The sequence below is a fragment of the Perca flavescens genome, chromosome 8 (genome assembly GCF_004354835.1).
Source record: "Perca flavescens isolate YP-PL-M2 chromosome 8, PFLA_1.0, whole genome shotgun sequence".
Lineage (NCBI taxonomy): Eukaryota > Metazoa > Chordata > Actinopteri > Perciformes > Percidae > Perca > Perca flavescens.
The window spans coordinates 12,726,971-12,748,804 of NC_041338.1; the positions used below are offsets into that span (position 1 = coordinate 12,726,971).

The 21,834-nt window shown below is 39.3% G+C and overlaps 2 protein-coding genes across 4 annotated transcripts in view; one reads left to right on the forward strand and one right to left on the reverse strand.

The window, feature by feature from the left end:
* The first annotated feature begins 211 nt into the window (after positions 1-211).
* tbxas1 (thromboxane A synthase 1 (platelet)) lies at positions 212-16,172 on the forward strand. 3 transcript variants are annotated; one of them, XM_028585844.1, is made up of 15 exons: positions 212-368; positions 814-889; positions 1,173-1,323; positions 2,698-2,791; positions 3,943-3,995; positions 4,583-4,679; positions 4,784-4,900; positions 7,032-7,120; positions 7,213-7,361; positions 8,015-8,145; positions 13,290-13,643; positions 13,838-13,926; positions 14,056-14,193; positions 14,500-14,662; positions 15,289-16,172. In XM_028585844.1, exons 3-15 carry the CDS (start codon positions 1,223-1,225, stop codon positions 15,400-15,402), a joined length of 1,689 nt encoding a protein of 562 aa, XP_028441645.1. In that variant the 5' UTR covers positions 212-368; positions 814-889; positions 1,173-1,222; the 3' UTR covers positions 15,403-16,172. The 3 variants fall into 3 exon arrangements, with proteins under 3 accessions (XP_028441645.1, XP_028441644.1, XP_028441643.1); XM_028585843.1 differs by lacking the exon at positions 814-889 and having other exon boundaries at positions 1,176-1,323; XM_028585842.1 differs by lacking the exon at positions 814-889 and having other exon boundaries at positions 213-368.
* A 436-nt stretch (positions 16,173-16,608) lies between these two features.
* parp12a (poly (ADP-ribose) polymerase family, member 12a) overlaps positions 16,609-21,834 on the reverse strand; it is a 7,474-nt gene continuing 2,248 nt past the window's right edge. The window contains exons 2-11 of the mRNA XM_028585404.1: positions 20,834-20,969; positions 20,439-20,703; positions 20,202-20,351; positions 19,897-20,086; positions 19,553-19,727; positions 19,153-19,388; positions 18,925-19,012; positions 18,322-18,452; positions 17,587-17,738; positions 16,609-17,337 (exon numbers count right to left, since the gene is read on the reverse strand). Of these exons, the coding sequence (XP_028441205.1) occupies positions 17,081-17,337; positions 17,587-17,738; positions 18,322-18,452; positions 18,925-19,012; positions 19,153-19,388; positions 19,553-19,727; positions 19,897-20,086; positions 20,202-20,351; positions 20,439-20,703; positions 20,834-20,969 (1,780 nt within the window). The 3' untranslated portion in view covers positions 16,609-17,080. The remainder of the gene's footprint in view (positions 17,338-17,586; positions 17,739-18,321; positions 18,453-18,924; positions 19,013-19,152; positions 19,389-19,552; positions 19,728-19,896; positions 20,087-20,201; positions 20,352-20,438; positions 20,704-20,833; positions 20,970-21,834) is intronic.

A 21,834-nucleotide genomic window follows, 5' to 3' on the forward strand; every position in this document is an offset into this window, starting at 1 on the left:
TGTTACACAAGAGCAGTAAGTTGATGCAGTGGGCTCTTGAAAGCGCTATGAATTGCCCTGCTGCTGAAATGTGCTTTATAAATAAACTTGCCTTGCCTTTTTTTTTTTTCTTCTTTCTGCATCATCTTTCTATTAGCTGTACAGGCCCACACCAAGGGTGTATTAAGACGCCTATTTAATACAGTCAATGGCCTAGTAATGAACGCACCAGTAAACCCGCATTGGATGCTATACGCTCCCGTACAGTGGGTGGCAGTAAGCTCCTCAGCTTTTTATTGGGTTGCGACCTACCAACACGACGAAGAGGACTTTATAAAAATGTTGACAAGTGCTGTTATATATGTCAATGGATAAGTGAGGCGAGTGAGGTGAGTCCGTTTTTGCCCAAATTTAAAAATAACAGGTCGGACTTTCTCCGGATATAAGAATGGCGTTGACATTGTGTTACAAGACGGCCAGCAAAGATATTAACGAGTACGTTAGACAACCTGCGATATTTAGTTGTAGCTAACGTGAGTAGCCTAGCCGAAATGACCTGACTTCGGGGTTTTGTTTTAAACGCAGTATTTAAAAATAAAGATAGGCTATGTATCGCTAGTTAGCTGTTTAAGGATGTGTGCTTTAGGCATAACATTAATATTCGTAATTTTTTTTTGCCATTAAACTGTGGCATTTAAACAGGTTCCAAACGCAGCATTTGTGCCCTCCCCCCCACCCATTGTAAACAATGCAGGGGAAAGGTGAGCACTCTCAAGGCTTCAGACAAAACTGCTAAAACAAATCATTAACAAGTTGTCTTGGAACTCTTTACAGATAATCTACAGAAGACAAATACACATGAGAGCATAGTCAACAAAGATATGTCACTGTGCTTTCCTCTGTTGAAAAAGTAAACGCCTTTATTATTATTGTTGTTGTTGTTGTTGTTGTTGTTGTTGTTGTTGTTATTATTATTATTATTACATTGCATCAAGATGTGGTCTACTTGTCATGATTCGGAGAAACGATACAGTATCTTTAAAAATAAGTATTTTTTTTTTTAGGTTTAACTCCTATTTGTAGTTAAAATACTGATGTACTGATGATGATGATGATGATGATGACCGAAGCCATGCTATTCAGCAGCTTTTACATGGCCCGAACCTTTTTCTGTCTTCCTTTTTATTTTCCAGTAGCCTTGATCTAATGTTGGCAGGGGAGAACTGAGAGAAGTGTTTCCATTATGGAGGCTGTAGTTGACTTCCTAAATGTATTCCATAGCAAGGCTAGTGGACTGTCAGTGACATTCAGCCTCTTCCTCATCTTTCTGGGTCTTCTTTACTGGTAAGTAAATGCTTTAAATCTCTGTCTGTTTGTGGCTGCTGTGGAAATAAAGTGAGTTATAAAAAAATAATGACATCATTAACATAAACCACACACTTTATCAAAATATAGATATTGTGTATACTCCTCGGATTTGATGTTTGCACCTTTGCATGTTGGGTTTTCTGATAAAACTTTATGGGGAAACTCTTGAAGAAACACCTCAAATATTCTAAAGCTCATCAGGTCTTCTTTCGTAACACATAAAAAACGTTTTTACTTGTATTTTTTTTAAATTTGTTAGGTCCATATGTGTTTCTGTTATGTTGTGAATGTGAAAATGAACTGCTACCTCCTCTTTCAGTTCTAGCCACTGAAAAGAAAGCAGCGGAGAAATCAGGCCAATTACAAAAGCTGGTCAGTCTGACGTGGTGTTGCCTGAGCTCATTACTATTCATGAGCTCGGGCAGTTGCGCTGGGTAAAGGATGCTGATAGCCAGGCTCTCATTGGCTAGCTGTTAGCCAATCAGAGTTGAACAGCTTAGCTCATTGAATATTATTGAGAATTGGCACAAATCGAGCTGAGTCTTCCTGCAGGCTTTCTTTACCACGCTAGAATGGCTTGAAACAAGGTAACCAAGGCATTTTCCACAAAAAAATGTTAGAGTCCATGGTAGAACTTCAGACATTACCACAAAGTACTGAAAGACGTGTGGCAGGGCACCTTTTAAGATCCGTAAAGGAATTGTTTTGATTGGTTAGAATGACCTGTCGACTGTCATCTGCCTTTTGATTTTGTTCTCTTGGTGTGAACCTTTCTAGAGATCTTATTTTTTGTCATGGAGTCTGTTCTGTTTGTTTTATTTTGTGCCACTAAGTGCTTTCCTTCCTGGTGGAAACAGGAAACAGTTTTTAATTATTATTCAATTAATTCTGTTTTAGCTGTCTAATTTTAGTTATCTGTTTTGCTACTGGTATGATTTTCCTTTGAAGTTGAGAGGGTTCTGTGTGGGTATCGGCAATCTAGGTGGGTGGGTGCAGGTTGGGATCATGTATGTTGTATGTTGGTGTTGTGCTTTTGTATGTGTGGCTCCAAGGAGGAATAGTTGCTACCCTGGTATCAGATTTGTAAATGTGTAAAATAATCTCTAAATGCATACTGAGATTTGTGAATGTGTACAGGAATCTGCAAATGTGTATTCTGAATCCATGTGACTCAGATACAGCTGCAAAACTCTCCACACACATTTGCAAACAGTTTTTCTACGATAACGGCCCCATAGCTTACCATTAAGGCTGAGTCCTTACCACAGGGCCCTTTGCTGCAGGTTTTTCCCTCTCTCTGCCTTTTGCTTTTTTTATTTTAATTAATCAACATTGCTTTGTGTCTTCTAGGTATTCAATTTACCCCTTTTCAGTCCTTTCTCGCTGTGGCATCAAACATCCAAAGCCAATACCTTTTTTGGGCAACTTATTGATGTTTCGCCAGGTAAGATATTTCTGTAATTTCCATCAAACTGAGAACAACAATTTTAAACAAACAATGACGTTCCAGATTTTAATGATATACAGCTGTGTCCTGATGTAATTTAGTTACCAATACTCAGTTGGTCAGAAAAGGTGTCCATGACCCCTTTAGCTGCCACTCCAGACATTTTTCAAGCAAGTATCAGAATCTTGAAGCAAGGCAGGTCACTGTAGTAGGGTTCAGAAAACCATCAGTATTTAGTTTCTCTCCTTGAGGAGTGTTAGCTGAGCTGCCATTTCACTCAGTAGGGATTGACACTAATGGTTGCCGAAGGAAATGTTCTCACATTGTTTACTTACTACATTGAAAATCGTGTTCCTAGCTGTTAAATAAAGATTCTAGCAAATGTATCAGTTATTTTTATATGTGGTCCCTGCTCTTTTATGAAAAGTGTTTTTATAGATAATGACAAGGTGGGCGTATGTTTACGCTGGCCGACCGGGGCATTGCAACTTAATGAAACACAAGCAAATAGACAAAACGCAAGCAAATTTAAGAAAACATCTTCATTGATTTGACAACAGCAAACGCGCTGCAAATACACACAACACAACCAAATACAGAAACGCGCTGCAAATACAGAACGATGTAAAAAGAAAAGCACACAATCCCCAAAAACAAATGCAACAAAAAAAAGTGTTTGCCATTTGATGCAAATGCTTCATTTTGAGATGTGTTTATGGCATTTTGAATGCAGGGTTTCATTTTGAAGGAGATTTTAGGCATTTTGCATTGTGTGTGTGCAGTTTTGGGAATTGTGTGTAGAGTTTTGAAAAAAGGAGACATAGTTTTGGAAAATGTGTGTAAGCAGTTTGCAAAAAACTATAACGTGCTTGATTTAAGTCTCAGAGATAAATGAAAAATGAAATGGACGGGAGGCCTTCCTCATCATTATCATCGTCAGCTAGAAAAACTGTTATATGTGCAGCTCCCACAGAGTCGTAAAGTTGATAAAACTGTTACCCGTTCTGTAATTAACATTAAGACAACAGCCCAAATATCACCTGTCTCTAACCTGGAGTTATTTCATTCTTAAGAAGAGCTTCTGTTGTTCCTTTCTGATGTTGTAGGAGGTTATTTTTCATCTATTCTGTTCTTTATTTTATTTTCAGGGTTTTTTCAACCCTATCAATGATCTCATAAAGACACATGGCAGAGTTTGTGGGTAAGTAAGGTATTGTAAAATGAACATTGTAAAACACTTGCTTGGTAAAAGCCTATGTTAGAAGCATTAAAGGAACAGGACGACTTATTGGGACTTTAGCTTATTCACCGTATCCCCCCAGAGTTGGAGAAGTCCATACGTACCCTTCTCCTCTCCGTGTGTGTTGTAACTCTGTCTGACGCCCCCAGCGCTAGCCTAGCTTAGCCCAGATCCTGGCGATAGGTAACCCAATAAGTGACAAAACAACACTGGGAACTATATTCTCAGAAAGGCGAAGCACTGCTACTCTCTGCTCCTCACCATGGGCCTTCTCAGGTACTGCAAGCAAATCACTCCGCCAAGTAGCAGAAGTAGCTGTGCTTCGCCTTTCTGAGAATATAGTTCCCAGTATGTATACGGTTAGAAGATGGCTGTGTCTCAGACAGAGTTACAACACGCACGGAGATGAGAAGGGTATGTATGGACTTATCTAACTCTGGGGGGATACGGTGAATAAGCTAAAGTCCCAATAAGTCGCCGTGTTCCTTTTAAGATTTTCATTATATTTGACTGAGACTTCACTTATATTTATAATTCATTTATTTTAGGTATTATTTGGGCCGGAGACCGGTGGTGGTGATAGCGGACCCTGACATGCTCAGACAAGTGATGGTCAGGGACTTCAGCAGCTTCCCGAACAGAATGGTGGGGACATGAACCAAAGCATGCACATGTACAGTATGTTGTATGGCAACGTAATCTTTGATTTATGTCATGATAACACATGTTTGTGCCCTCTCTATATGCAGACTATTCGCTTTGCCACCAAGCCCATGACTGACTGTCTGCTCATGCTGAGGAACGAACGCTGGAAGCGGGTGCGGAGCATCCTGACCCCATCATTCAGTTCTGCCAAGATGAAAGAGGTGAGATATGAATGTGCTCATTGAGTTTCATCCAATATTTATTACAAAGAATGTATTTTGTGGTGTTAAAGCAACAATATGTAACACTTTTCCTGCTTCTGTCCCCCTACAGGTTGGAAGCAAAATTGTCCATTACTGCTGTCGTAATGTCTCATTGTGTCTCATGCGAACTACAGATCCGCTACCCGATCTGGCAAACATGCATAATGTAATGTAATGGACAATTCCACCTCCAACCTGTAGGGGGACTGAAGCGGGAAAAGTGCTCTAGTGTTGCTTTAAGCTTTTGCAAGATACAGCCAAAGAATTTCTAATATAGGAAAAAGTTCCACTCCCTCGTTACTTCCGGCTTCTGAACTGGTTGCAGTTCCACCAGAGTTCCATATAGGGGGCGCTCACAGGCCAGTGCAGAATGAATGGGACTCTATGGAGCTATACCCCTCAAAACCCACTTTTCTCAGGATATAATTTTTTGTCTAGTAATTTGAATGTTGCATTCGAAAGGGGAGGCTAAGAAAATACACACTACTGTGTGTTAGATTTTTTTAAAGTGGCTTTTTTGTTCTAAAAAGCCTTTTAAAATGTCAGTGACGTCATACACATATACGGCCAAAGATACTGCTTTACGGCGAGCTCTGAGTCGCTTCCTTTGTTCTCTCGAGGCATCGACAACACAGCTGACAGGTAAGGCTCTCCCTGTCAATATACGTGCTAGTAAGGTGTTTGCTAATGTTTTAAAGACCACACCAAAATATTCACTCTGATATTCAGGTTCTGCTTCGGATGCCGTCAAGCGGGATCTCTGATCGTAATCAGTCCTTCACTGACCAATCAGCATTCATTAGCAGAATGCTAGCGTGTTATGGGCTGCAACGACTCACCCTGTAAGAAATCAAAAGGACATAAGTACTCGTTCATTCAACTTTCGACCTATAACCCATGTTGAACTTGCAAAAACTACAATCAAATCTGAGGTTTCTCAACGACAATCAGGCGAAAGAGACACATTTAGCCGTCTAGCTCCATAGAGTCCCATTCATTTTGCACTGGACTGCGATCACCCCCAGTGGAACTCTGGTGGAACTGCAACCAAATCCGGTACAATGGGGCTGGATAGGGAGTGGAACGGCTTTCCGTAGACCGGCTTTGATACAGCTCACAGACACTTTTTTTTTGTCTAATAAGTTACTGTCTGTCACAAATGGAGGGTAAGAGGTGTGAAGTTGGAGGACTGCCAGCTGTAACTATTCAGCTGGCATGTTTTTTTTTGGATTTGTTTTTTGTGGCCGATGTAAATATACATCTGCAACATTTTGGAGACAGCTTCTCACTCCAGGTGCAGGGAGTAGAGAGGTTCATGTTCCATTTGTTAAGTCCAAATTCTCTTATCTGTCAAAACACAATTTTGACTTTTGGAGGGGCCTCTCACAAAGTTCTTTCTTGTCTTCTTTACTAACTCGAATGAATGAAACTAGTTTAGTTTTAAGTTCAAATTTAATAACCACATTTTACTCTCTTTATGTCAACCATTCAGTCACACTGATTAATTCCTTTTTAAAATTTCTTTTCAGCCATGAGTATTAGAATATTCATCCCCACGGTGTTTACTGCAGGTCTGCTTTCAAAGTGAATTACATGTTCATCTTTTATTTCCATCTTGAAGCAGTTCCTTTACATCCATCAGTGTTTGAGCTACAAAGGCTTTTTCAGCTATGTAGTGTGAGTGTGCTTTTTATGTTTGGAACCTTTTTTTTCTAAAAAAAAAAATAAATAAAAAAAATCAGTATTTTTGAACCAATTGTTCAGGTTCTTGTGTATCTTCCCTTTCCCAGACGCAATATATTTTTTTCCCATTATGGCCATGCCAAGACCCGCCCTTTCAATAGCTACTATTGGCCAGGCGTCCATGCTTACGCAAGGTAACGTAACCTGATTTGTTCAGGTCCTATCCCCTGACCAATGGGCTATCCTAACCTTAACCACTCAAGGTCAAATGCCTATCCGCAACCAATCAACCACTATGGCCACGCCAATGGGTCTACTGCGTGGCCATAGTGGGCTTCGTAATTTTGCTTCCCAGACAGTCTCAGCAGCGGTGACTGTTATCACTGTCTTTTCTATTTCCCCGTAGATGGTTCCTCTCATCAACACAGCCACCAATGCCCTGATGAGCAACTTGAATGTTTCTGCTGAGTCAGGACAGGCCTTTGACATCCACAGGTCATCACACACACATGCAATAGACACAGGCTATTAGTATTTATGGTGTCGTTTTCTGTCCTCATATTTTAGTTTGTGTGTGTGTTTTGCAGGTGTTTTGGCTGCTTCACCATGGATGTTATTGCCAGTGTAGCATTTGCCACTCAGGTGGACTCTCAGAACAACCCAGACGACCCGTTTGTCCGCCATGCGCAGATGTTCTTCTCCTTTTCTTTCTTCAGGCCCATCATGCTGTTTTTCCGTCAGTCAAATGAATTTGCATTGTTAGTCATATGTATAAATTATTCGAAACGTTTATCTAGGAAAGCAATGAAGGCAAAATAATAAAATATTATTAAAGCATAGACCACAAACGGGAGGGTTTGGGCAGCACGGTGGCCCAGTGGTTAGTGCTGTGGCCTCACAGCAAGAAGGTTCTGGCTTCAAATCCAGGCCTTTCTGTGTGGAGTTTGCATGTTCTCCCCGTGTCTGCGTGGGTTTTCTCCGGGTTCTCCTGTTTCACCCACCACTAAAAATATGTTCCCCTCCCCCTCCCTAACTAGCTGATGTGTGGTGAGCGTTCTGGCGTCGTAAGGCAGGTGCTACACATTAGTGGTGTTATAGAGCAGTCCCCACCCCCCAAATGCGCTTTGAGTGTCTATGATAAAGTGCTATATAAATGTAATAAATAATAATAATAATAATCTTCTGGTACATAAATATGTCCTAGTAAATTCTTAATTGGACAATACCTTTGTTTGTTTTTTTGTTTTTTTAAATGAAGCATAAAATAAAAAGATGTTAATATATTTAAAACATAAATGCATACATTTTAATATTGTGCAGTCATGTGCGAGTGTGTAAAGTTGCCATTTTTCAGATAGTAACACCAACACATTTGGTTTGTGTGTCCAGTTGCTTTTCCATTTGTCATGGCTCCTCTGGCGAGACTTATCCCCAACAAAAGACGAGACCAGATGAATCAGTTCTTCATCCACAGCATTCAGAGGATCATTAAGCAGAGAGAGGAGCAGCCTCCCGAGCAGGTCAGTCTCATGGACATTTAATCACCTTTAACTCTTGTGTTGTCTTCCATTGGACCATGCACTTGTCGTCCTCCCGGGCCGAAAAACACACTTTTTTTCTGACGTTTTAGTCCCTTTTTTCGACACTTTAGGTTATTTTTTCAACGTTTTTGGCACTTTTTTTGTTGTTGCCGTTTTACACTTCTTTTCACTACCATGTACAGTTGTGTTCAAAATAATAGCAGTCCAAAATCACTAATCTAATAAATAAATTTTTTTGGTAGAAGTGATACTTCTACATGGCAAATAATTTATGTGTTAGAGTCATAGAAAACCAACAGACCCAACAGTCATGCTCATTCTGTAAAATGTAATCTGTAATTGAAAGGGGCATGTTCAAAATAATAGCAGTGTTGTGTTCACTTAGTGAGGTGATTGATTCTGTGAAGAAACAGGTGTCAATTATGGCCCATATTTAAGGAAGGAAGGAAGCAAATGTTGTGCATGCTGGTTATAGTGCATTTCACACTGAAATACTCAGCAAAATGGGTCGTTCCAGTCATTGCTCTGAGGAACAGCGGACTAAAGAAGTGCAAAAAACTATAGGCTGCTCAGCCAAAATTATTTCAAGTCGTGGGAAAAAACGGTCAACTACCATTCAAATGGATCGAAGAATAGCCAAAATGGCAAAGGCTCAACTAATGATCAGCTCCAGGAAAATCAAGGAAGACTTAGAGTTACCTGTGAGTACTGTTACGATCAGAAGAAGGCTATGTGAAGCAAAGCTATCAGCTAGAAGCCCCCGCAAAGTCCCATTGCTGAAAAAAGACGTACTGAATAGGTTGAAATTTGCCAAAGGACACATTGACTGGCCAAAGGAGAATTCTGTGGACTGATGAGAGCAAAATTATTCTTTTTGGGTCTAGGGGCCGCAGACAGTTTGTCCGACAACCCTCATGCACTGAATTCAAGCCACAGTACTGTGAAGACAGTAAAGCATGGTGGTGCAAAAATCATGTTATGGGGATGTTTCTCATACTTTGGTGTTTGGCCTATTTATTGTATACCAGGGATCATGGATCAGTTTCAGTACATCAAAATACTTGAAGAGGTCATGTTGCCTTATGCTGAAGAGGAAATGCCTTTGAAATGGGTCTTTCAACAAGACAATGACCCAAAACACACCACTAAGCGAGCAAATCTTGGTTCCAGATGAACAAGATTGATGTTATGGAGTGGCCAGCCCATTCCCCAGACCTCAATCCCATAGTGGACTAATAATAAACAGTCAGTGATTATCTGCCAGTTTTTGCAAACATACATAGCTACACTAAAACCAGGAAAGAAAACAAAATATACACAATGACCCGACACAGAACCCTAGAAAACATCAATACATTCAAAGACGATTTAACCCTGTGACGCCTAAATGTATTCACAATTATGTAAAAAAAATGTATTATGTGTGTTTCTGGCTCCAAGCTGATGCTAAATTAAGTTGAGATTGTTAATTTACAGAATAGATATAAATTTAGGTAAGATGCAAATTAGCGACAACAGTCATTCATGGTAAAATTCTTTACAAAATGGTAAAATTAATAAAACGCATTTTCCCATCTCAGATATGTAGATTTTATTCGTGTGACAAAGTAATTGACAAATAAATGAATCTTGACAACAGCAAGAAAGAAAACACTCTCCTACTCCCTAACATTGACAGTAGTCTTTTTAGGGTTAGGGGTTAGGGTTAATTTCACTTCTGTGAACTGGATGTATGACCGGTCCTACGAGAAACCAGTGCATGCAAAAGGTTCCTAGGTATGTATCGAATGTAAACAAACCGGCATTGGGGAATACACCCACGCTATCTCGCCTGCAGTCAGAATGGAAGGGGTTTGATGCAAATTAGTGACAGTCGGCATTAAGGGGTTAATGAAACAAGACTGGGGCAAAGTGTACGTAGAATACGCGAATGAAGCTTATGATTCATTTTTGACTGTTGTAACATCACTTTATGAAAAAAACTGTCCTGTAGTAAAGAAAGAAGTAAAACTAAAATCTGATGAAAAACCATGGATAACTAATGGGATATTAAATGCATGTAAGAAGAAAAATGTATTATATAAAGAGTTTTTAAAGAAGAGGACAAAAGAAGCAGAAAATAAATGTATAAGACATACAAAAACAAACTGACCAGAATCATGAGAAGCAATAAAAAGAATTATTATAGTAAACTACTGGAGGACCAGGACACCTGGAAGGTGCTAAATGAAATTATCAAGAATAAAAAAGGCAAAACAGGAGACACTATTTTCTGACAAAAAACAATACAGAAGTTAAGAATAGGACATTAGCCTCAAATTAATTTAATGATTATTTTGTGGGAGTTGGTCCAGGTTTAGCTGAGGAGTTTACAAAGACTGGCAGTATAAACGATGAGCAGAATGTAAATATTAATGAATCTGTTTGTTAAGGCAACTGATGAAAAAGAAATTATAGAAATTGTTAAAACATTTAAGAGTAAAACGTCAACTGACTGGATGGTATTGACATGTTTGTTGTAAAAAGTATTATTGGTTGTGTGGTTAAACCTCTAACGCATGTATGTAATCAATCTCTGAAAACTGGAGTCTTTCCAGATAAAATGAAAATGGCAAAAGTGATACCAATATATAAGGCTGATGAAAAACATACACTTTCAAACTACAGACCTGTTTCACTGCTCTCCCAATTTTCAAAAATACTAGAAAAAATATTCTCTACAAGGCTCGAAAACTTCATTGCTAAACATAATATACTGTGTGATCAGCAATAAGGTTTCAGAGCTAATAGGACAACTTCACATGCACTTATTCAATTTGTGGAAGAAATAACAACAGCAATAGAACAAAAAAAATATGCAGTGGTGATATTCTTGGATCTTAAGAAGGCATTTGATACAGTAGACCACAATTTCTTGTTTATGAAATTACACAAATATGGAATTAAGGGGACTGCACTTTCTTGGTTAAATAGCTACTTACATAATTGACAACAATATGTTGAATTGCAAAACTATAATTCAAAGTTAAAGAAAATTACCTGTGGGGTCCCCCAGGGGTCAGTGTTGGGACCATTGTTGTTTAACTTGTATATAAATAATGTATGGGAGGTGTCCAAAAACACTGAAAAACATTTTATTTGCTGACGATACTAATTTAATCTGTTCTGGGGAAAATCTGGAACAACTCTTGGATACAGTGGAAAATTAATTAAAAAAAAGATGAAGAGCTGGTTTGATGCAAATAAACTAACACTGAACTTAAGTAAATCTAAATTTATAATTTTTGGTAATCGTGCCACAACTTTAAATAAAAAACTTATGATAAATGATATTGAAATAGAGTAAAATAACTTAAATTTCTGGGATTAATAATCGTTATTATGTTGGAAGCCACATATACACTATATCAAGGCCAAAATATCAAAATCAATTGCTATATTGTATAAAACCAATTACCTATTAAATCAACAATCATTGTACACTTTGTATTGTTCCTTCATACTGCCATACATTACTTACTGTTTGGAAGTATGGGGAAACACTTACAAAGCCAACACTGAATCTATATTCATCCTTCAAAAGAGAGCCTTAAGAATTGTAAATAAAACCACTTATGGAGCACCAACTACTCCACTGTTTATTAAATAAAAAGCACTAAAATTCAGAGATATTGTTGACTTCAAAAACTGCACAAATGATGTACAAAATAACTAATCAACAGCTATCGAACAGTATTCAAGGGTTGTTTCAAATGAGAGCGAGCAAATATCACTTAAGAGGAACATTTGTATTTAAAAAGAAACCTATAAGAACAAATTCTAAATATCACTGCATCACAACCAAAGGAGTTAATGTATGGATAATAGAGAAAAGGGGGTAGGACCTGAAAAGTTTGTTATGAACTTCTTCCTGCTCCTTTTTGAACATGGGAATTTCTCATTTGAGTTACTTAGGGTAATTTTGGAGGATTGTGCTGAGAAATACATGACCTTATTGAGCTGTCATTTTAATTTTATATATGTATGCATGTCTACTACTACTACTACTACTACTACTACTACCACCACCATAGGTGACATCAATAATGCTGTTTCTGAGGCAAAACCCAGTAATGGAGAGGAATTGTGGACATTCCAGTGCAATCGTGCTGGGCTGGAATACCTGTTCACAGGTGCCAGTAGTTGGTCGACTCCATGCAACACAGATGTGAAGCAGTTCTCAGAAATAATGGTTATGCAACTAAATATTAGTGCAGTGATTCAACCTAAAGCAAACCCTTGAGAAATGTTTCCGTTTATACAGTAAATGTTTGAGTTTGTAAAGAAAAATGAAAATACTGCTGTTTTTAACAGCCTAATATTCCTTGTTCTTCACTTTCTTTAAAGGCATAACACAAACTTGATGAATTTTGGTCATGTTTTGATTTAGAATTAAATGTGCAGTGTTCCCAATGCATTATTATGGAATTAAAAGCTATTCAAAGGATTTTAAGCATTATTCACTTTTTTAAATCACACTGCTATTATTTTTAACACAACTGTAAAAAAAACCACTAACACCAACTTATTACTAGTTTTACACTTATATTTTGGAATTCATGGTCAGTAAACCTCATTTATTAGCCTGGTTGACACCAGACCCTTCTCAGAAGTTCGTCTGGGTTTACCCAGGCTACTCATTTAAAGGAAATTATACCTAATCCTTGAATTAAAAAAAGCTGAAATTATGAGCTCTTTAGACTAATATTAAAGGAAGGATAATCACAGACTGGTATATGTCAACGTTCAGTTGGGATACTGTTTCAAAACGTTTCAATTTTTTTCAAATGCAAAAAAATTTAACAAAACACCCCAAATTCAATGAAATTAGACAGCCGATCTTTTGTTGTACTTGCGAAGCGCGTTGTATGGAATCATCCATGTTAGTTTTGGTTCATTAAAATTAGGAAGTTAAAAAGAAACCCATATTTCTGATATAGACACTTAGAAAATGGGTCAAATTTGACCCGAAGACAACACAAGGGTTAAATGCAGAGCAGCTTACAATTTCCCATAAAAGGTTTTTAAATAGTATTTCCAAATGAATTTATTGGTGGTTGTTTTTTTGTTTTTTTTCCATGTAGAGGCGTCGCGACTTCCTTCAGCTGATGTTGGATGCGAGAACCAGCAAGGAGTGCGTGTCTTTGGAACACTTTGACACGGCGAAGCATGCCGGGGAGCTGGATCCCAGGAACCAGCAGACACCAGCGTCTGCCTCTGATCCGGACGACCGTCTTCACCCAGAGGAGCCCCCCAGCAGGCGTCCGCAGAAAAAGATGATGACTGAGGATGAGGTCGTGGGTCAGGCTTTTGTCTTTCTTCTGGCAGGTTACGAAACCAGCAGCAACACGTTGGCCTTCACCTGCTACCTCCTGGCCATCCACCCCGAATGTCAACGCAAAGTACAGGAAGAGGTGGATGATTTCTTCACCAGACATGTGAGGGTGTTGCGTTACCCGTTTTTTGATCTGATCTTATTTTCTTAAGATAATTACAAGATTTTAGTTGTGGACAATTCAAATTCAGTGCACACAGAGGTTTTGTTTAAAATCTTTACTGAATTATCTGAATTTATTTCTTATAAATGTAAATTGTAATTGCTCAATTTAGCTTGTTTTTCCTTTTGTTGTAGGAGTCGCCAGATTACACAAATGTCCAAGAGCTGAAGTATTTAGACATGGTTATAAGTGAAACATTGCGCCTCTACCCCCCTGGATTCAGGTATATTAAGAACATTAAATTAAGATAATAGTTAACTTATTTCTGTGCATACAGTATGTGTTTAGTAAGGAGGGAAAATGAATATAGGTGTACAAAACATGCATCCATGCCGTTTTTGCCCCACCAAAGGTTTGCGAGAGACATTGACCAGGACTGCGTGTTGAACGGCCAGCTCCTCCCTAAAGGAGCGACGCTGGAGATCCCAGCGGGCTTCCTCCACCACGACCCTGAGCATTGGCCAGAGCCTGAGAGCTTCATCCCTGAGCGGTACGTGGCTGTTCTTGTGGCAGATAAGCTTAACTATAGTGTCTGCACCTCATGTTCTGTTATCATCTAAATCATGGAGGTGGCTGAACTGCATTCGCTAACAACTTTATAAAGTTGCCATTACGAACACATTCTACACACATTAGTCTCTACCTGGAGTTAACTGAAAAGTAGTGTGCAACATACGTACGTGTCTGACCCAGCTATAATGAAGGTAGTAGAGTCCCTGTGTAGCACTGAATGAAACGCACTATTTTAATAATGATTGAATCCTGTTCTCTAACATACATGTGTTTTGATTTCCAGATTCACACCAGAGGCCAAGGCCAATCGACATCCATTTGTATACCTGCCGTTCGGGGCTGGTCCCCGAAACTGTGTGGGAATGAGGCTCGCCCAGCTGGAAATCAAAATGGCTCTCGTTCGTCTGTTCCGCAGGTTCAGCATTGTGGCCTGCTCCGAGACCAAGGTGGGTCGGACACTTTCAACACTAAAGACGTCTGTGAAAAAACGTTTTGAGTCTTAGAAATGATTTGTAAACACAGAAGACACTTTTACACACTACACATGTATTTGAAGAAAAGAAAAAAGGGAACTGTCAGTGTACTTTTTACTGGCCAAGGTACAGCCGGTCACATAGCTGCTCTGGTGAAGCAGTGAAAATAACTATACAGCATGTCTGCCATTTACATCTATTAACATCCCATCAACATCCGTCTCACTAATTCCAGCAAGAACAAAGGGATGCGAGAGTGTAGTCACGGCTGTTACGTTCACTTATTGTAGTTGGTTTGTTTTACCAAGATATGATAATCCAAAAAGACAAAGCACTGCCTACACAGAGCTGTTTCCTTCTCAGTGTTAGGCTGGGCCAAAGCTGCTCGGATTACATAATAATGTAATTGATTCTCCTGTCAACATATATAATTAACTATCAATAATAGACATTTGAGATTGCTGTAATTTTCACAAATTAACCAATTACTTATGATCTAAATTAAATATGCATCTAAATGAATGTAATTTTTCATTTAGAATATATTTAAAATGTTTGGAAGATGTTGCTTAACATATGGTATTCTTTTCTTTGTGCAGGTTCCTCTTGAGTTGAAGTCTTCAAGCACTCTAGGACCTAAAAATGGCATATTTGTAAAAATTCGAAGACGAGACATGGGAGAAGGTCAAGAGAATTCTCCACCAGACGATTAGAAACTCCCCGTTCTTCTTCTTGGATGGTAGAAAAACCCTATGAACACAAAGCATTCTGCAGGTCCATGTTGTAACAGTGGCCCAGTTTTAAAGATCTGTTCCTTTGACACAAAGTTATTTCCATAGGTAACAACATGATCAAGTAAACTGGAAGTTACAATACACAATTTCTTTTCTTCTTCTTTTGAGTGAGCTAGAAAGTGGACTGAAAATGAGATGCGAATAAAGAGAGGAATGTATAAAGGAAAGGAGGGATACTTTACTTTTAAAGAGTCTCTCAGCCTCTTACCTCAGTATGTAGCAATATTGTTTTTTAAATCGATTTTGAATAGGCTACAACATTGCTGTCTGTCATAAAAGGTTATTTAGGGAAAGCCTTACTTTCATTAACCATTATTCTGAACAATGGTTTTAATGTTACTTTAACCAGGTTACCATTTTTTTCCTTCCTTGCGCTGTAGAATTAGACCTTTGCACACTCCTTCACCAAATGGCCAGTGTGTTCAACTGAGCTGCTCCCATTGATGCTGCTCACTCTACTTCTTCGTCCCATTAATGGCAGTTAACTATATAATTACCACCATACAGCCACAGATTTCCAAGGTTGACATAGACAGAGGTACATATTCTGACAAAAGGACAGACCTGTCACTTGTGTTACTGATTATATTTGAATATACTGAAGACTTAAATATACTGAACCACTTGTGTGTAATTAAATGTGAGATTTCTTTGTTTTGTTTAATTATATATTACATTGACTACTTTAATGGCAATTTGTCATATGTTTATACCAGTTCATTTCACTCCATATCTGATCACTATATTATTTGTAACCCTCAGTATCCTCCATTTAGACTTAAATTCATGATGTATTAACACAGTGGTTCCCAACCTTTTTTCCTTGGCGCCCCCCCTACTCATGTCTAAGAAAAGCTGAGCCCCCCCCGCCCAAAACCAAAGTTGAGGTAACTCTCGAGATAGAGCCTTACTTTCTTTTTTGATACAGAGCAGTTATCAGCACTGTTACGTTTCTCCTCCATGTTTCATTCATAAAATAGTGATGCCGTGGCGGCAGGAAAAATGAAGATACAACAAAATATATAGTTTTCATACTGACTTTTGTATACATTAGATATTCTAGTGTATTATCATTTGTTTAACATGTGCAAAACAATTTTTTTTACCTCAACCTCAAACCAGATAAAGACTCGCGCCCCCCCTGTGATCTTTGCCGCCCCCCCTGGGGGTGCCCGGACCCCAGGTTGGGAACCACTGTATTAGCAGACAATTTTTATCACAACATAAGACACTCCCATCGTAAGAATAGACATTTTCCAAGGAAAAGCCTTATTTTCTGTTTCTATACATTCTGCAAAAAGTATTTGGTAACACATTAATTCCCTCAAACACACTGTCACAACTATAGAGAAAAATCCCATTCAGCACTCCAATTTCCATACATTACACTTCTACTCCACTTCTCTTCAGAGGACACAATTATTAGCTAATAAAATGATGGGTTGTTCTTTTGAATACTTCTTACATTACTGTAAAACTCCACAAACCTTTAACAAAGCCACTAAAGTTCTTCCAGTCAAAGTAAAGAGCATTGATTTCATAATAGAGTTTTACCCCTGACCAAAAACTTAAGCAAAACAAACAACGGCATTCTAACTTACGAGTACTTGATTAGATACTCTGGATAAATCTGTTGTTTTTCAAAGACAACATAGATGCTGGGATCGCTCTCGCTGTCAACACAACTGTCGTAGAGGGTTGTGCTGTTTACTTTTGACGGGGGCCGGACATAGTTGCTTCTTCCTCTGGTATACTCCCCCACCAGGACCAGAGCAGCAAACATGATCTTGTTCAGGGTTCCTTTGACCCTGGCATATCTGTCTGAGTAGGACGCATCTCTGGCAAAGTAGCTCCCTAAAGAATAGGAGAGCGTTACTACCGACACAGCCCAAGTGTGAGTTAGGTTCTTTTCTACTGCTGTGGTAAAAAGTACAATGCTTTTCATGAGTTCTAAAACCCTGATAAACCTGGAATTAAAGTTTGAATGCTCCCACACCAAAACGTAACAGTATATTTGAGGAAAAGACATTTCATTTGTGGCTTGTCAATATTGTATACTGTATATTCATCTTATTACCGGAAAGGCTGCTGAAGCTACTGTACCTTTGCCGTAGGCCGTGCCGTGGACACCACACATTCTCCAGTCAAAGTTTTGCTCACAGATGGCCTCAATCAGGGACTCATCTGTCCCGTGGAACAAGTACTGCTCATTCACAGCTTTCCCTCCGATCCTCCCCTTCATCTGCTCTTTCTGCCTGAACACACAATACAGAAAACATAAATGTGATGACGTGCAACTAATTGCTATTTTCACTTTTGATTAACCCAAAAAGTATTTTTCGCTTGGTTGACTAAGCTTCTATAAAGCTCCGTTTTTGGTCTCTACCAACTCTTGAAGAAAAATATCTGGCTCTTTAGCTGCTAAATGCTCCACTATGTTCTAGCTGATAAATGCTCCACTACGTTCCATCAGCCATCTCTTACTGTGTCTGCTGTCTACTGTTTTAGAGCTTTTCCTATTGAAAACGACACCATGGTTGAAAGTAACCTTAACCCTTGTGTTGTCTTCCCGTCAACCTTGTTCAGCGCTTATTTCTACATCCCATATTTTCTGATATAAAACAAAAATTGAAAACGGGTCAATGTGACCCGAAGTCAACGCAGAAAAGTTGCAGGCTGGAAAAAACTGAAACTCCCTATAGGCTTTGTAAAGCTAATGGGAGCTGCAGTTTCAGGGGTTAATTAATCTGTAGGTTCATCACTGCGAGATGTGAGATTGATTTACATTGTCTTGGCTTTGTCATTTGATACATTGTTAATATAAAAACATCGATTTACCACTGAAAGACTTTCCACAGAGAGGGGTTCTGGATCCTCTGGATGCTGTTAATTTTACCCTGGGGCATGGTGCGCTTAAACAGCTGCTCAATCATAATATACTCCTTTGCAGATTTGGAGAGATGTACGAGCTGAAAGATAGGAGTACAGTGCAGATAAACAGGTGAGATATTTTGCCGATTTAAATGTAGCTCTGTGTCCTGGCTGTGTGGGCAGTGCGCTTAGATGACCGTTGTTTCTGGCTTCGCGGAGAAGAGCAGTGGAGATCCGCTTGATGACGCGGAAACGCAGACCTCTTTGACGCATTTCGTCGGCAGACCTCCGCTGCTCTGCTCTGCGAGCAGCTCCGTGAACTAGTGCCACAAAGGGAAGCCAAACACCTTTCATTTAAACACACTGCCAACACAAAGATGAAACAGAGCTGGTTTAAAATCGATCCTAATACTATGAAAAAACAATAAATCAACTACATTAAACAAGCTTGCGCTGTTTCAATAACCTGATTCATAATAATTTCTCAAATAAACATAAACCACTGTTAATTGTGGGGGACAGGGAGAAAAGCAACCTTTTCCCACACAGTAATACATGCCATAAAGACACCTTGTATCCGAAATCCGGTTGGGCAGTCTTGTCCCAGTGGGATGGGAAACATTCAGCTGTGGAGGAGCTGGAGCTGTTTGACGACGCACTATATAGAGGTGACAAACATAATAATTGTCTGACTAGAGAAGTTACTTTGACACACAGAGAAATCCAAAACAGCAATGTTAGAATTGCAAGCATAATCTTTGAATTTCCGTCTAAAACTAAATAAAAATAAATAAATACCTCTTTAACTTCACCTCCACATCAAGAGTAGACACAAAGCGAGGCCTCCTTCTGACCTCTCTCTTGGTTTTGTATTTTACATTCTGCTGATACATCTGCTCTGTTCCCGGTTCACCTTTGAAGTGGAGGATATACTGCTGTTTGCCAGCACCAAAGGGAATCTCTGTATCTCTGTCTGCCAGGTAGATATTCTCCAGAGTTTGAGAAGTGACAGAGGCTGGTACATCACCATCACCCTATAGAGAAAAAGCAACAACAACAGAGCAGACAGCAATTTCTCAACGTTTGAATGTAATGATGTGTCAGTGATGAAATGGTAAAAATGCATTAGTAAAGAGGTACTATAAAAGGATCAGAACAAAAGACACATAGCTGCATTATTGGTACACGTTTGACGGACCTGTCCATATTCCTGCCATTGCCCGCTGTCTTCCTTCCAGTACCACAGCCACTGGGTCGTAAGAATGAAGTGAGGGGGCTTTGAGACAGAGGAGGCGGTGGACAGGCGGCGAACTGGAGACCCCCCGCATTTCATCGTCCTGAAGTTGACGGATTGCACATCGGGGGATGCAGAGCTGAAAGAAAGCAGCGAAAGTAAATCAACGATTGAGAGAGTCGACCTTTCTAGAGGCTTGAACTGATGTGAATAAATGGTTAGAAATCTAGTTTCTTTGCTCAAGAATACTTTTGTAAACCAGAAGAAGTGTGTGTACGCTGCAGCGGTCGGTTCGTTTCTTCATGCACCTTTGTAAAGACAGAAATCTGAAAATCCCCAAGGTGGGCGATGGTGAATCAGTGCCGCTTGTGTCATTATATGGGTCGCAGTAGGTCTTCTCAATTTCTTCCATATTTTCCAGGTCCTTCCAGGTCTCACCATCACTGGCTAACATCTGCCATCTGTAAGGCAGGTGCCAATGGACACGAACACACTTCTCTAGGAAGAAAAAAAACATCATACAGAGGCACTCATGAGGCAGGGGTAAACATCATCTTCTCGTCAAACACGTGTATTAAGAAGTTACTGTAGATAGGGCTAGTTTCAGAGTTACCTTTGAAGCTGCAGTGTCTGCGAATGAAGAAGAGGCAGATTTCATTCCTGTCAGCGTCACTCGTGGGTTTAAACGGACAAGCAGACCTAGTGGGGGATTCGGGGTTGTTGTGGGAAGGCTGCTTAGTGGGGGTTCTCACCTTGGGCAGGGCTGTGGGAAATGCATACATAAATAAAATCTATTGTGCAGGCTACCACCCACTTGAAAAAGTTTTTTTTTAAAGTCCTTATTCTTTACCAGGAACAGCAGTAGGTCGTCTCTCCTGTTGACCGATGACGATGAATTTATTTCTGTAGATCTCAAGAAGGTTTTTGATATTCTCCTGACTGAATCCTCGCAGATGCTTCGTTCCGTGCGTTTCAACATTGTGGGTTCTCTTACAGGAAGAGCCAAACTTACAGTCACCCTGGAGATAGTGCTGGCATATGTGAAGCTTGCTGCAGGATGTGGTGAACTTGCAGGAACCATGCAAACCATCGCCCTTGTTGTAATGTGGGCAGATCTAGAGGGGTGTACGGGGGGGAACACACAACCACATCATTACACCAAAAATGTACGAGAGTTTATTCAAAAATATACATTGTTTTCTACACGATAGCAATAGATGCAGTACCATTGCCCGCACAACCTACCTCGGGAAGCAGATATGGATCATTCTGCAGTAACAGCTGGAACAGCTGTTTCTCCGTCAAATCGTGAAGACCATATCTTTTCAAAATCTCTGCATTGTATGGATAAACCAGACTATGGGGATTTTTACACTTGAGTCTGAAAAATTAACAAAAAGGGAATAAAATATAATGTCAGTGAAGGGGTTTAGTTTTACCTAATTTACCACTGGAAAAAGGGTTACAAGTATCCATTTGGTTTCTGCAATATACAGGCATTTTAGGTTTTTATGCATTAGTAATACTAATAAGTATTTTTAGGCTTGATCTTATTATTGGGTGATCGGCCAGGATACTACATGTCTTTTCTTACTGGGACAAGATCAACTCTATAAATATCCCTATATTCTTCTGTCCATGTAGAGGCCATTACTGCCATCTTCTGGTTCAATAAAGGACTTATAATGGATTTGTATTAGCGTTGAACTAGACTGGCATTGACAGACCTATGTCCACAGCGCTGTGGAGCGTTGATCATACAGAAAATCACATGGTCTATTTCAAAGTTTGTTTTGTTTCCCATAGAGACCTAAATAGACCTCAAACTGTATACTGCCCACCAGTGTTGGGAACGTTACTTTAAAAAAGTAATTAGTTATAGTTACTCACTACTTGTTCCAAAAAGTAAATGAGTTAGTAACTGAATTACTCTATAATAAAAGTAACTCGTTACCAGGGAAAGTAACTATTTGCGTTACTGTTAAAAAAAAAAGTTGCTATATGTCAAAGAATTTGGATTTTTTTGAGCAGTTTTCACAAGTCAGTTGAAATGAGTAGAACAGCAGGTGTTTGTACATAACAAGGTTTATCCTGCACTTCAAGTATTATCTTTGTAAGAAAAGTAGACAGTTACACCATATAAAGTGCATTTAACTCTAGCAAATTAAATCAAGCTCTCTCAACCTGAGACAACTGGTCAAGTAAACAACCTGTACTTCCAAGTGTTTTGTTCACAACAAAAGTGA